At 35.6% G+C, this 17,159-nt stretch overlaps 1 protein-coding gene across 1 annotated transcript in view; it reads right to left on the bottom strand.

Annotated features, from left to right (window-relative positions):
- The window catches only part of ARL6 (ADP ribosylation factor like GTPase 6), a 50,532-nt gene that overhangs the window by 13,604 nt on the left and 19,769 nt on the right, over positions 1-17,159 (bottom strand). The window contains exons 3-5 of the mRNA XM_029215561.1: positions 12,279-12,340; positions 11,790-11,858; positions 7,929-8,023 (exon numbers count right to left, since the gene is read on the bottom strand). Coding sequence (XP_029071394.1) covers positions 7,929-8,023; positions 11,790-11,858; positions 12,279-12,340 — 226 coding nt within the window. The remainder of the gene's footprint in view (positions 1-7,928; positions 8,024-11,789; positions 11,859-12,278; positions 12,341-17,159) is intronic.

Here is a 17,159-nt window from a genome sequence, read left to right as displayed (position 1 = left end):
AGACATAGAATGGCTGAATGGATACAAAAAGAAGACCTGTACATATGCTGCCTACAAGAGACTTACTTCAGATCTAAAGGCACACACAGGCTGAAAGTGAGGGAATGGAAAAAGGTATTCCATACAAAAATGGAAATCAAAACAAAGCAAGGAAAGCAACATTTATATCAGACAAAATAGACTTCAAAATGAAGACTGTTATAAGAGACAAAGAAGGACATTACATAATGACCAAGGAATCAATCCAAGGAGATATAACAATTGTAAATATGTATGCACCCGACATAGAAGCAGTTAAATACATAAAGCAAATATTGACAGATGTAAATATAGAAACTGACAGTAACACAATAATAGTAGGGGTCTTTAAGTGCCCCTTCCATCAATGGACAGATCATTCAGAAAGAAAGTCAATACGGAAACACTAGCCTTAAAAGACACATTAGATCAATGCACTTAATAGATATATACACGACATTCCACCCAAAAGCAGGAGAATACACATTCTTTTCAAGTACACAAGAAACATTCTCCAGGATAAATCACATGTTAGGCCTCAGTAAATTTATGAAAACTTAAATCATATCTAGCATATTTTCCAACTACAATGTTATGAGACTAGAAATCTCTACAAGAAAAAAAAATTGCAAAAAACAGAAACACGTGGAGGCTAAACAATATGCTACCAACCAACTGATGGATCACTGAAGGAATCAAAGAGGAAATCAAAAAATACCTGGAGACAAATGAAAATGAAAACACAAGGATCCAAAATCTACGTGACACAACAAAAGCAGTTCTAACAGGTAAGTTTACATTGATACAAGCTTACCTCAGGAAACAAGAAAAATCTCAAATAAACAACCTAACCTACCACCTAAAAGAATTAGAAAAAGAAGAACAAAGCTGAAAGTTAGCAGAAGGAAGGAAATAGTAAAGATCAGAGCAGACATAAATGAAATAGAGACTAAAAAGGCAGCAGAAAAGATCAATGAAACTAAAAGTTAGTTCTTTGAAAGATAAACAAAATTGATTCACCTTTAGCCAGATGCATTAAGAAAAAAATGAAGAGGGCCCAAATCAATAAAATAAGAAATGAAAAAGGAGAAGTTAAAACCAACACCATAGAAATACAAAGGATCATAAGAGACTACCATGAGCAACTATATGCCAATAAAATGAATAACCTGGAAAAACTGGACAAATTTCTAGAAATGTACAGTCTCCCAAGACTAAGCCAAGAAGAAACAGAAAATATAAACAGACCAATTACCAGTAATAAAATTGAGTCAGTAGTAAAAAAAAAAAAAAAAATCCCAACAAATATAAATCTAGGACCAGGTGGCTTCACAGGTGAACTTTATCAAATATTTAGAGATGAATTAACACCAATCTTTCTCAAACTATTTCAAAATGTGCAGAGGAAGGAACACTTCCAAACTCATTCTATGAGGTTAGCACCACCCTAATACCAAAACCAGACAAAGATATCACACACACGTGTGCACACACACACACACACACACACAAAATTACAGGCCAATATCACTGATGAACATACATGCAAAAGTCCTCAACAAAATATTAGCAAACTAATGCAACAATACATCAAAAGAATCATGATCAAGTGGGATTCAACCCAGGGATGAAAGGATTTTTCAATACCAACAAATCAATCATTGTGATACACCACATTAACAAGTTCAAGAATAAAAACCATATGATCATCTCAATAGATGCAAAAAAAAGCTTTGAAATAAATTCAGTATTCATTAATGATTATAAAACTCTCTAGAGGGTGGGTACAGAGGGAACATACCTCAACATAATAAAGGCCACATATGACAAGTCCACAGCTAACATCATACTCAATGGTGAAAAGCTGACAGCATTTCCTCTAAGATCAAGAACAAGACAAGGATGCCCACTCTCACCAATTTCATACAAAACAGTTTTGGAAGTCCTAGCAACAGTAGTCAGACAAGAAAAAGAAATAAAAGGAATCCAAATTGGAAAGGAAGAAGTAAAACTATCACAAGGATCTGTTTGCAGATGGCATGATTCTATACATAGAAAATCCCAAAGATGCACCCCCAAAACTACTAGAGCTCATCAGTGAATTCAGTAAATTTTCAGGATACAAAATTAATATAAAGAAATCTGTTGCATTTCTATACACTAACAATGAACTATCAGAAAGAGAAAATAAGGAAACAATTCCATTTACAATTGCATCAAAAAGAATAAAATATCTATGAATAAACCTACCTAAGGAGGTAAAAGACCTATACTCAGAAAACTATAACACGCTGATGAAAGAAACTGAAGATAACATAAACAGGTGAAAAGATACACTGTATTCATGGATTGCAAGAATTAATATATTGTTAAAGTGACAATACTACCCAAGACAAAATACAGATTCAGTGCAATCCCTGTCAAAATACCAATGGCATTTTTCACAGAACTAGAACAAATAATTTAAAAATTTGTATGGAAACACAGAAGACCCTGAAGAGTCAAAACAATCTTGGGAAAGAAGAACAGAACTGGAGGAGTCATGATCCCTGATTTCAGACTATACTGCAAAGATACAATAATCAGAACAGTATAGTACTGGCAAAAAAACAGACACATGGATCAGTGGAAGGATCCACTGATCCTTGTGATACACCACATTAGGATAGAGTGCCCAGAAATAAGCATATGCACTTATGGTCATTTAATCTAAAACACAGGAGGCAAGAAAATACAACGGAGAAAAGAAAGTCTGTTCAATAAGTGGTTCTGGGAAAACTGGACAGCTACATGTAAAAGAATGAAATTAGAACATTCTCTAACACTGTATCTAAAAATAAACTCAAAATTGATTAAAGCCTACCTGAAATCATAAAACTCTTAGAAGAGAAAACAGGCAGAACACTCTTTGACATAAATTGTAGCAATATTTTTTTGGATCTGTCTCCTAAATCAAAGGAAATAAAAGCAAAACTAAACAAGTGGGACCTAATTAAAGTTAAGAGCTTTGCACAACAAAGGAAACCACTGACAAAAATGAAAAGACAGCCTACTGAATGGCAGAACTTATTTGCAAATGATATGACCAATAGGGGTTAATATCCAAACTATATGAACAGCTCATACAACTCAACATCAAAATAACAAACAACCCAATTAAAAAATGGTCAGAAGATTGAACAGACATTTTTCCAAAGAAGATATACAGCTCACCAACAGGCACATGAAAAGATGCTCAACATCGTTAATCATCTGAGAAATGCAAATTAAAACTGCAATGAGATATCACCTCACACCTGTCAGAATGGCTATCATCAAAAAGAACACAAATAACAAATGTTGGTGTGGATGTACAGGAAAGGAAACCCTTGTACACTGCCGGTTGGACTGTAAATTGGTGCAGCCACTATGGAAAACAGTATGGAGGTTTTTCAGAAAACTAAAAATAGAACTGTCATATGAGTCAGCAATTCCACTCTTGGGTATTTATCAAAAAAAAACCCCAAACACTAATTCGAAATGATATATGCACCCTAGTGTTCATAGTTGTCAAGATATGAAAGCAAACTATGTGTCCATCAGCAGATGAATGGATAAAGAAGATGTGGTACGTATATACAATGGCATACTACTCAGCCATGAAAAAGAATTAAACATCACCATTTGCAACATGGATGGACTTGAAGGGTATTATGCTGAGTGAAATAAGTCAGACAGAGAAAGGCAAATACTGTATGATATCACTTATATGTGGAATCTAAAATATACGACAAGCTAGTGAATATAACATAAAAGGAACAGACGCGCAGATGTAGGGCACAAACTAGTGGTCACCACTCAGGAGAGGGAACGGTGGAGGAGCAAGGTAGGGGTAGGAGATTAAGAGGTTCAAACTACTATGTATAAAATAAATGAGCTACAAGAATATATTGTACAACACAGGGAATATAGCCAATATTTTATATTAACTATAAATGGAACATAACTTTAAAATATTGTGAATCACTATGCTGTACACCTGAAACTTATATGATATTGTATTAACACATCAACTATACCTCAATAAAGAAAGGATGTGGAAGAAGTGAATAACACTATCAACTGACATTTATAGAACTCTTCAGCCAAGAACAGGAAGATATACATTCTACGTTATTGCAGATGGAACATTCACCACACTCAAACGTATATGTTAGGTCATATATTTCTAAGAATAAAAATCATGCAGAATAGATTCTTTGATCACATGGAATTAAATCAGAAATCAATCACAAAAATATACCTAGAAAATTCCCAAATATTTGGGAAATTAAATAATAATACACTACTAAATAATCCAAGCATCAAAGAAGAATTTACAAGGTTAAGCCTGGAAAATACTTGGAGCCAAATAATAAAGAAAAGAAATATATCAAAATTTGTGAGATATAGCTAAATACTCAGAAAATATGTATTGCTTTAAATGTTTTTATTATAAAACAAAGGTGTAAAATGCTTTATTAGAAAAGAAAGGTGTAAAATCAACAATTTCCACTTACATCTGAAAAAGATTCAATTTAAATACAGAAAGTTCATAATAAAAACAAAAGTTCTTAATAAAAAAAGAGCAGAAATTAATGCAGTTTAAAAAAGACACACCCACAGAGGAAAGTACCAAAACCTAAAGCTGGTTCTTGGAAAATTAATAAAACCATAAACTCTTTAAAAGATGGAGCAAGAAAAATGGGTATTAGAAATGAAAGAAGATATGTATATCATACAGGTCTTACAGACATTAAAATGATAATGAGAGGATGTTACAAACAATTTTATGCCAATAAATTTCACAACTTAGATAAATTAACAAATTAACAAATTCAGTCACAAATTACCGAAAGTGACCCAAGAAGAAATACAGAACTTTAATAGCCTTACATCATTTAAAGAAACTGAATTTATAATTCATGCCCCCAACATACACACAAAATCCTGACCCAGATGGCTTCATTGGTAGATTCTATTTTAATGTTTAAGTAAGAAATAATATCAATTCTACACAAATCCAAACGATAAAAAAATAGAGGAGGAGTAAATACTCTTCAAGTCATTTTATGAGGTCTCTACAGCCCTAATACAAAATCAGGGGGGGCCACTGCAAGATAGGAAATGACAAAATGGAACGCATTATGCTAAGTGATATAAGTCAGAGAAAGACAAATATCATATGATCTCACATGTGGAATCTGAAGAAAACAAAACACAACAAACCGATAGATGCAGAGAAGAAACTGGCTGTTGTCAGAGGCGGCTGGGGTGGAGGGAGCTTGAGATGGGTGAAAGGGGCCAAAAAACACAAACTTCCAGTCATCAAATAATTCATGAGATGTAATGTATAGCATGGTGACTACAGTTAGTAATACTGTATTGTGTATTTGAAAGTTGCTAAGAATAGATCTTAAAAGCTCTCATCCCATGAAAAAAACTCTATGTGTTGTAAAAAAAAAAAAAAAAAATGTTAACTAGACTTATTATAGTGATCATTTCATAATACAGTTGACCCTGGCACAATGTGGAGGTGGGGCTCCGAACCCTGCACAGTCAAAAATCTGTGAATAACTTCGTTGCCGACCCTCTGTATCTGCGGTTCCACATTCGTGGATTCAATCAACTTCGAATCATGTAGTACTACGGTAGCATTATTTGAAAAAAATCTGCATATAAGCGAACCTGTGCAGTTCAAACCCCAGTTGTTCAAGGGGCTAACTGTATATACAAATATCAAATCATTATGCTGAATAACTGAAACTGATATAATATTATATGTGAATTATATCTCAAAAATATGTTCACACCAGCTTTATTCAAAATTGCCCTGAACTAGAAACAGCCCAGATATTAATCAACAAGAGACTGGATAAGCAAACTGTGGTATATTCATATAATAGAATATTACAAAGCAAGTAAAAGGAGTAAACAAGTGATACAACAACATGGGTGACTCCCCAAAACATTATGCTGAATGAAAAAACCTAGGCACAAAAATGTATGCCCCTTTCCCCTCATTTATATGAAATTGTAGAATAGGCAAAACTCTGGGGATCAAAATCAGATTAGTAGTTCCTCTGTTTCCAGGTGTGGGGTGTTGATTGGAAAGGGGCATGAAGGAACTTTTTGAGGTGATGAAAAAGTTCTGTTTCTTGATTGGGAATGTAGTTACATGAGTGTATGCATTTGTCAAAATTATAGAACTATATACTTAAGATCTGAGCATTTCACTGTATTACAACTTATACTTCAATTTAAAAAAAACCTTCATATACGTTTCAGCTGAGAAATCCCTCCTTTGGGAATCTAACGGTAAAATAAATGCATCAGTAAGTACATAAAGATACATGGACAAGGCTTCAGTTGAGGAAACCAAGGTTCCCACGGTATTTAAAGCAGATTTTGTAGGAACTATTTCATTTTTTGGTCAACGTCAAAACACTTTTGGGGGAGAAAGTGGAAATATTAACAAAAAAGGGAATGTAGAATCAAGTGCCTTCTCAACCCAGATAAAAGACTAAGTTTTTAAAAGTGAAAAAGTCACATAAAAAGTACAGGCTGGATAATTTCCCCCCAAATACTTGCATAAACTTGAGGTTGTCCAATAAAAATACCAAAGATATTATGGTTAAGCAGCAAGAACTGTTAGAAGTCCTTTTCTAAAGGTACAAAAGCCACTTAAAATGTTTTTCCATGAGTAAGGCTAAAAATGCAGAATTTCACAATACTACTGGAAAACTTACTGTGGGAAAAAAAAGAATATCTAGCAACAGGTGAATGACTGAATAAACTGTGGTACATTCACAGTATGGCATATTAGGCATCATTAAAAAGAATAATTATATATATGCAATTTGACTTGAAAGGATTTCCATCATGCAGTGTTATTTGAGAAGAGGAACATGCAGAAGAGTGTACAGAAAATGATCCTGTCTAGTAAATAACGATGACAGTTCTCATAGCGCCCAACCCTGTACAGTTTGCCCTCTGTATCCGTGGACTCCACACCCAGAAGTTCGACCAACTGTGAATGGAAAATACGCCAGGAAAAAATTACAGAAAGTTCCCAAAAGCAAAACTTGAATTTACCATGCACTGGCATTATTTACATAGTATTTATATTTTCTTAGGTATTATAAGCAATCTAGAGATTATTTAAAGTATGTGAGAGGATGCGCATAGATTCTATGCAAATACTACACCATTTTATATAAGGGACTTGAGCAACCACAGTTTTTGGTATCCTTGGGGATCCTAGAACCAATCTCCCATAGGTACCAAGGGCGGCTATATATATCTTTGGTACCTGTATATGTTTGTGTATGTATATATGATATGAAATATAGATAAAGGTATGAAAGAAAAAGTAACAAATTGTTAATACTGATATCTTCAAAGAGGGCTGGGAGTAGTTTAGAAACAGAAAGATCTGTTTTAAAAGAATTCCCACAATAAATATCTAAGAAATGCTGTGATCACTCACACACACACACACACACACACACACACACACACACACACGTAAAAAGATGGTAACCAAAAAATTTTTAATGTGTTGAAAGATCGATTTTTACTTTCTTCCTTATTCTTTTTCCATCCACATATTTTGCTATTGACACATTACTTATATAATCAGAAAAAAAGGGCATTTTCATTTTCAGGGAAATAAAAACATTGCAAAAAGCTTTGAAATTTAAAAAATATATGGTACTGCAAGTAAAGATATTGTTAATTCTGCATAATTAATATGTTTTAAAATTCAAAAATTTTAAAGAAAAGATCACACAGCGTAAACAACACGTTTTGCTTACACCAAAGAACAAAACATCATACATAAACAGACCCCAAAGCACAGACATCACAGACTGAAAGACACACAGATGTACCTGGATGATTCAGAAGAGTATCAAGTTCTTCTTTGGCCACAACCATTCTTAATCTATCACTACTATCAATGACAAAAATAATGGCTTGTCCTTCTCTGTATAATATAAAGAATGAGAAATATTAAAGATAAACTTGAACATTTTTCTATGTTTACTATCCATTTGCAATTCCTAACCTGTGTATTATGTCTTCATGTCCTATGTCCATTTATACATTACAGGCTTTGGTGCTATTTCTTATTAGTTTATATGAGTAACTAATATATTAACCATGTTAGTCATATTTCATGTAAAATAATTTCTTTTCATTTGGATCATAATATGGTAAATTTAGTGGCATTTCATAATTTTAAAAAATAACAAGTAAAACCATAATCCTATTACACAGATACAACCATTAATATTTTCATGTAAATCATTTTCAACATTTCCTTTGTGTATATTCATATATGAATATCTACATCTGTATTTAAATGGAATCCTGCTGTTTTATACTGCCTTTCTGAAATATATGTACATTTCCCTGATCTTTTTTTGCAGTATAGTTTGAACTACTTTTATATGAAACATTAAAGCTCTACACCAGTGTTTCTCAAATATTTTTTACCATAACCATAGTGAGAAATACATTTTACATTAAGATGCAGTTAGACACATAAGTATATGTAAATATATTTGAAATAGTCTCCTGAGACAATACTTACAAAGAGCTTTTATTTTATTCTATTTGACTTTTAAGCTGATAACCAGCCACTGAAATGGTATAAGGATTCACTTATAGATCACAGCGGCACTTCAAAAAAATCACTGATTTCCTTCGCCTCTTTCTTTTAATGATTATAAAGTATAATGGACGTGTCATTAAATATTGTACCAAACTTCTATTTTTGGACTTCATAGGTTACTTCCAATTTTCATTACTATGAAAAACTTTGGGATAAACATCCTCCTAAATACATTTTAAAAATTTCTTGATACTTTAAGACCTGTTCTTAGGAATAAAATTTCCAGGAATACATACAAAATTTAAAGTTTTAGATAAACATTGATAAATTATCCTCTGGAAATGTTATATCAATTTATACTACTACCAGCACTTTTCCCACTCCCTTGCCAGCATGGCTCTTATCATTCTTTTCAATTTTTTACCATCCTAACAGCATATTATTTTACTTTGTATTTTGTTAATTGCTCGTTAAGTTCAATATATTTTCATATATTTATTGGACATTTATATATGTTTTGTGACTCAGTGTAATCATAAATTAAGATTTTAAAGTTCAATGCCATTAGTAACCACATGCATATAAAAATAAAACAAATTTTTAATACCATTTTCTCCTATCATTTAAAAAATGAATGCAGATTATCACAGTCACATATTACTAGTGGATATGGAAACTGATATAATTGGAAATACCTATCAAGAGCTTTAAAAATGTTCACTTTGAGCCAGTAATTTCATTTCTGGAATTTATACTAAGGAAACATGAAGTATGACAGAGATTTATACAGTAATATGTTAACTGAAGAACTGCTTATAATCTTCAAAAACTGAGAACAGTCTTTATGTCCAAAAATAGAGAACTGATTAAGCAAATTTGGGCACAGGAATATGAAAAAATATTAGGCTGCCATGAGAGTTACATCCTTTCTATGTTTTTCCTGATTCACCCTTATCATAAAATGTTAACTGAAAAACTATATAGTACATGGTACATACTTTAGAAGGCTACTTTCTCAATTATGTAAAGTGTATATTATATATTTCAAAATAGAAGAAACATACCCAAAAGATTAACAATGGTAAATTTATTAGTGAGATTTACAGGAAACAATGTTTAAATATGCTTTTCTATATTTTCCAAATATTAACTCCTTTCCAAATATGCACTCTTTATATTTTATGCTTTATTACTTTTTTTATATTCTAAGAGTAATATGCAAAAATTATACAATAATTAACATTACAGAGTCATACAAATGACAAACTAAACTTCCTTTATAATCTTATTCCCAAAACAAATGCTATTAATGGTACGGTATATTCCACTAAGAATTTTCTTCTCTCTCCATATATATTAAGCACATACTTTTATTAAAAATAATTTTTTTCTTCATATAATTGATATGAAAAAATGTCATTATAAATAATTCTCAACACACATTCTTCTCTGTGTATCTTTGCCCAGTAGTCCTAGTCATACTGTACTTTTCTGAAAGCAAAAATTATGGCTGCAGGGCATGAACATTTTTCATTTTAACAGATATTGATAAATTATCCTAAGAAAGATGTTACATTCTCACTACAAGAGTGGCTTATTTTGCCAACAGTAGACTTAATTAATCTTTTTAACCTCTTTCAGTCTAATAGATTAAAATGCACTTGTTCTTTCACAATTAGAAAAGTATAGAGATAGAGGAAATAAATTTACTATTACTGTAGACTTCTCAACAGTAACCATATTCAGCATTCCACCTACAATGTACCTATAATACTCCTGAATTCATTAACTTCTTCCAAAAAGATTTTGAAGAAAAAGAAGTTAAAATCAGAAAAAAAGCTTCCTTTTTAGAGTACTATTTTTTATGCAGTATTGTTTTCCGTAATTAAAATAAATGTTACATTTTTTTAAAGTAACTACATTTTTTTTTTTTAGAAAAAAGAATTGTTTTCCTACTAATTGGAAGAAGAATAAAAAAATCCTATACTGAAAACTGAGGTTTCCTTAAAAACAAAAACACCTCACATTTCCCCCAGAGAATTTATTGTAGGATACCACAAACATTCCACCCTTCCTTTTCCAAACTGACCCTCAAATCTGAAGCATTCTTCTCTTTCTACCTCAGAGGTCCTCTGGCTCTATATGATTTAAATAGACCCTCAATATTGAAAGAATATCTGGAATAAATCTCCTTTGGTTCCTACCCAAGGAATACAACATTTGTCCCCACATTGGCATGAAAGAATTAGCCAATGAAAATTAAAATCTGATCTGGCAGTCATCACACACCATTTCAAGACAAGAGTTCATAAGAACAAAAGTGCATTTAGTGAAGAGATACTGTTTATAAATTTCAGACTCCAAAAGTGAGTTACACTCATCTTAAATGAAGAAGTCCTAGTAATATTACAAGTTTAATGAATTTATTTTAACATCGCATGCAAATCTTGAGAAGGTATAACACACTTGGATCCTAGCAACTTGACAGCTATTAATCTGAAGAAATTGGTGAGCACTTGATTTGCACATGCTAAAAATATCTTGTTTAGAATTGCTTGTAGAACACATGGATCAACTATTAGTGCTGTTATTTTAACTAAATTTATACGGTAAGTATTTACTGATCTATCTGGCCAGAATCATACTTGGTCTTGAAGAAATACGGAATAAAAAAAAAAATCCCTGCCCTTGAGGAGTTCATAATCCCACTAGGGAGGCAGCTATGGTACATGAGTTTAAGATGTAATAAGTACGATTCAAGAGATACGAATGGACGAAGTACCGTGTCAACATGGGGGACAGAATAACTGGGCAAAACAGTGGAATCCTTCATAGAGGAGGTAACTTTTGAGCTAGTCCTTAAAGAACAAATATATTAACCTTAAGTTGCAGAGAAGTAGGGTAGAATAGGACATTAAAAACAGACAGAACAACATATGCAAGGTCAGGAAGAACCTGAAGCATTTGAGAAATAATGTGAAGTATGATTATACTTTTTTTTAAAATTAGGAAGTATATTTAAATTATATGAAGAATAAACATTGCAACCTAGCCCATGTAATCATTTGGATTTCTAATCATTACTGGTTATTAAAATATAACCATCTAGTTTACCAACATTCACAAACATACTTACTTATAATAGTGTTCCCAGAGATTTCTGTATCTTCCTTGACCTGACATGTCAAACACTGTAAAAGACAAACTATAAAACAAAACAAACAAAATGAAAAAACATGACTACATTATAAGGTAGTAAAAGTCTAACTTTTACTTAAAATTTTAAATTGTTTTCAATCAAAGAAACCACCCTTAATATACAATATTCAACTTGGGCCAGCTTTCAAGTACAAGTGCCATAGAATGAATTTTTTTGAACATAAATATGATTTTACAATTAGTAACACATAAAAAAGATATTTCCTTTGCTAGTGAGGTTGTCAGAGTTTATCTAAACTCTAAATTCTTTAGAATAATCCAGAGGTAGTGGTACAAGTATTTTAATATCTATGGGCTTCTGAAATAGCAACTTACTTTTTTCTAAGAGTAGGAGGAATAACTATGTAGATCTAATATCATTTTTCACTCACAACTTCTTAATCACAAGTTTAATAAAATGAATTACCTGGACGATTTGAATTTCTCTATGCTGAATCCTATCGTTGGAACTATATCCTGAGATTGAGCCTTTAAGAGAGAAGACAAAGTTTAGAAAATTGCAATTACCAAAGATGAATTTTTCCTCAGGTTAAAAAAAAAAAGCACCCAGATTTTCCAGTTCTAAAATCTGCCACTAAGGAGATGACAGGATTAAACAAAATTATAAAGTTTGCAATGAGATCACTGCATGTGAATTCTTTATAAAGTTTAAGGTTTACTAATTATAAATCTGCATGTGTGTCTTCACATTTTGTGGCTTGCTGCAAGTTACCACGGACTTAAAGTGGTTTCATAAGTCTCCTTCAGCTCACATATAGGACTTTCTAATCTTTCATACTTATTGAGTTTATATATGCTGCAGAGGACTGTGCTCATGTGTAGATGGTGAATATACATGGTCCCTGCTCTCATGGAATTTATAATCTGGAGGAGGTAAACAGCAATAAACAACTGAGTTACAAGTGAACACAATTTTGAGCAGTGCTCAGTGCAATGAAAGGCGATTGAGGGTGGGAGGCAATGGGGCAGAGGAGGGTTAGTATAGAAGAGCCTCTCTGATGAGGGGACATCTCACCCAGGAGTGAATGTTAAGAAGGGGAAAAGCTATGACAAGATATTGGCAAAGAACATTCCAGTCAAAGGAATTAGCCAGGGCATGACCTCAAGGCGGGGAGGAACTCACCACCACTCAGAAAAAGTAGAAGGCCTGTATGTCTAAAGTATATTTAGTGAGGGAAAGAGCTGTATGTAACCAAGTAAGATAGGTAGGGCCTTGAAGGCCATGGTGGGAACTGTGTGGAAAAGAGATTGCAAGGGGGCAAGAGTATAGTGGGAGACCTGCTGACACATCCCACAGGCAAGTAAAAGGCCTTAAATGGACAAGTTAGCTCATCAAATGCATCATAATACTTCTATCAATCAAAACTTTCTCCTTTTGAATAAAAATCCATTCACTTTCTGACCCAGATGCCTAGGATTTATTCTCAACTCCTCCCCCCCTTTTTTTTTTTTTGCGGTACGCGGGCCTCTCAGTGCCGCGGCCTCCCCCGCTGCGGAGCACAGGCTCCAGACGCGCAGGCTCAGCGGCCATGGCTCACGGCCCCAGCCGCTCCGCGGCACGTGGGATCCTCCCGAACCAGAGCACGAACCCGCGCCCCCCGCATCGGCAGGCGGACTCCCAACCACTGCGCCACCAGGGAAGCCCCCAACTCCTCCCCTTTTTACATATCCTATACAACCGTTCTCTAAGCTTTATTGGTTCTATCTCACTAACTTAGCTCAGGCCGTTATCGTTTCTTGCTTCAAATTACTACGACAGCCTCCTGATTACTCCTAATTGCTAATATACTACCTAAACAAGTTACTTAACTTCTCTAAGCCAGGGGTCCCCAGTCCCGGGCCTTGGACTGGTAGCGGTCCGCAGCCTGTTAGGATCCGGGCCGCACATTAGGAGGTGAGTGGTGGGTGAGCCAGCAAAGCTTCATATACCGCTCCCCATCACTCCCCATCGCTCGCATTACCGCCTGAACCATCCCCCCAACCCCCCTGCACCCTCCCTGTGGAAAAACTGTCTTCCATGAAACTGGTCCCTGGTGCCAAAAAGCTTGGGGACCGCTGCTCTAAGCCTTAATTTTCCCAAATGTAAAATATATTATTACTATCCTTAACTCATAGTGTTATCATGAGAATTAAATAAGTTAATGGATGCAAAATACTCAACATAGTGTCTGGTCCATAGTAAACGCTCAACAAATGTTTGCTATTATTAGAATTACACTCTCACTGATTTCAGTTTCATTCCCCAATTTTCTCCATCTGCCCAAAGTGTAACTTAAAAAAATTTCCTTTCAGTTCATCTTGTTGCTTTTACGTAAAAACAGGAGAAGTAGAGGGGAAATTGTTGCTCCACATCATTATGTTCACTTTGGTAGTCTACTCCTGAAAATTTAAAATTCAAATCGAAAGACAGAAGGTGAAAAGTCACTGTAGCTTCGTCACCTTAATAGTAATGTGCTAGTGAAAAGACCTCCCAGAGCTGCCCTGGTTTTGGCTTTCTGAGATTTGTTTATTCAGCTTTTCCTTTCATCCTCTGAGCTGCCTAGTATTCTTCCAAAAATATCTCTTTTTGTTTATGTTAGACAGATTTTATTTCCTGCTACTCAGATTCCTGCCTCATACCTTAGGGGTCTTTCATTGCACAACAAACTTTGGAATAAAGAGTTTCCTAATTTTTGTTGTCCCAAAATGCAACACTGTTTCGATTTTATGGATTTTTCATGTGCCAATCATGTGATAAAATCATCAGCTATTATTATTAGGAAAAACATAATAATAAAAAAGGTTAAAAGTTTAAAGAAATCTCAGAAAATATACCTCAAATGAGTAGCTTTGTCTTCAGTGAGCTGTAATTAGAAATTGGCCTAGCCTCTTCACAATCACCCAGTTTCTTCACAAACTCCTTATGTTTCCAGACAAGCTACCCTTTAACTTGCTGTTTTAATCGGGATAAAATTAATCAACTTTCTTTTCTTCCCCTCACTTCTAAAGTTCTATTGGAAGATAATTAGAAAGAAGAAACTCCGCAAATTAATCAGGATAGGACAAGATATGTGGGCTGGTACTTCCAGATTTTCCTCTAAACAATTCCGAAATAGTCTCCACCGATTGACTTTCCTCTGCTCTATCCAGGAACAAATACATTTGGTAATTCCCTAAATTGGACAGGGAATGCTTACAAAGCAAGCAAAGGGCACAGGAATTAGTACCTAAGTGGACTAGGCTATCTGAGACAGCCCAGGAATAGACCAACATCAATAAGAGTACAACAAGATTTCTAAGAGAGACCCTATTTGGTTAGCTTTATTAAGACTGCTAAAAATGATATCCTCGGTGCTATTGATCATTACTCCCTGCCCAAAAATAAAAATTAAAAAAATCACCCATCAGTCCATTTGTCCAAAAATACATTTAACTACTAAGCAATATTCTAGGTGTCTGGGATTCAGTATTGAACAATACAAGATCTATACTCTTATGGAATTTAATTTTACAATGAGGAAAAATTTAATAAACAACAACTGTATATGCAAGGTAATTTCAGATTGTTTTAAATGTTAAGAATATAAAACTGGATGATGTGATAGAATGAGAGCATTTATGCTGGGGAGTGGGGCAAAAGTGGGAATTTTAGTAGAAAGGTGTTTACAGAGCACATCTCAAGAAAATGACAGCTAAGATCAGGTTCTTGGAAAGTTATCAAGTTAAAATGTACCTCCTCTCTCTCTATTCATCAGTTTAGAAAACCTAGATCAGCAACCTCAGTATATTAACAATAAATGAACATTAGGACAGCTTAATATTAAAACCTAGTTTGGGTTCAGGAAGTATCTTGTTATCTAGAAACTGATTTTATCCCCCCAAAATAAGATACTATAAAATGAGATTTGCGATTTCTTTTGCAAGACATTTCCTAATAGAGCATTGTAGATTTCTATTATTCACCTTAATTCATTAAAAATAATGAATTTCTGGGGGGTTCAGGGAAGATGGGGAAGAGTAAGACACGGAGATCACCTTCCTCCCCACAGATACACCAGAAATACAGCTACACGTGGAACAACTCCTACAGAACACCTACTGAACGCTGGCAGAAGACCTCAGACCTCCCAAAAGGCAAGAAACTCCCCACGTACCTGGGTAGGGCAAAAGAAAAAAGAATAAACAGAGACAAAAGAATAGGGACGGGACCTGCACCAGTGGGAGGGAGCTGTGAAGGAGGAAAAGTTTCCACACACTAGGAAGCCCCTTCGCGGGCGGAGACTGTGGGTGGCGAAGGGGGAAGCTTCGAAGCTGCGGGGAAGAGCGCAGCAACAGGGGTGTGGAGGGCAAAGCGGAGAGATTCCCGCACAAAGGATCGGTGCCGACTGGCACTCACCAGCCTGAGAGGCTTGTGTGCTCACCCGCCGGGGTGGGGGGGCTGGGAGCTGCGGCTCGGGCTTCGGTCAGATCCCAGGGAGAGGACTGGGGTTGGCAGCGTGAACACTGCCTGCAGGAGGGGGTTAGTGCACCACGGCTGGCCGGGAGGGAGTCCGGGGAAAAGTCTGGACCTGCCGAAGAGGCAATAGACTTTTTCTTCCCTCTTTGTTTCCTGGTGCGCTAGGAGAGGGGATTAAGAGCTCCGCTTTAAGGAGCTCCAGAGACGGGCGTGAGCCGCGGCTAACAGCGCGGACCCCAGAGACGGGCATGAGACACTAAGGCTGCTGCTGCTGCCACCAAGAAGCCTGTGTGCGAGCACAGGTCACTCTCCACACCTCCCTTCTGGGGAGCCTGTGCAGCCCGCCACTGCCAGGGTCCCGGGATCCAGGGACAACTTCCCCGGGAGAACGCACGGCGCCCCACAGGCTGGTGCAACGTCCCGCTGGCCTCTGCCGCTGCAGGCTCGCCCCGCATCCGCACCCCTCCCTACCCGCTGCTTCAGTGAGCCAGAGTCCCCGAAGCAGCTGCTCCTTTAACCCCGTCCTGTCTGAGCGAAGAACAGATGCCCTCCGGCAACCTACACACAGAGGCGGGGCCAAATCCAAAGCTGAGCCCCTGGGAGCTGTGCGAACAAAGAAGAGAAAGGGAAATCTCTCCCAGCAGCCTCAGAAGCAGCGGATTAAAGCTCCACAATCAACTTGATGTACCCTGCATCTGTGGAATACTTGAACAGACAACGAATCATCCCAAATTGAGGAGGTGGACTTTGAGAGCAAGATTTATTATTTTTCCCCCTTTTCCTCTTTTTGTGAGTGTGTATGTGTATGCTTCTGTGTGAGATTTTGTCTGTATAGCTTTGCTGTCACCATTT

Source organism: Monodon monoceros, unplaced genomic scaffold, assembly GCF_005190385.1.
Source record: "Monodon monoceros isolate NGI ecotype Baffin Bay Population unplaced genomic scaffold, NGI_Narwhal_1 Super_Scaffold_11, whole genome shotgun sequence".
In the NCBI taxonomy this organism is placed as follows: domain Eukaryota; kingdom Metazoa; phylum Chordata; class Mammalia; order Artiodactyla; family Monodontidae; genus Monodon; species Monodon monoceros.
Note: the sequence above shows the minus strand (reverse complement) of the source record. Positions and strands in the feature narration are given on the sequence as shown.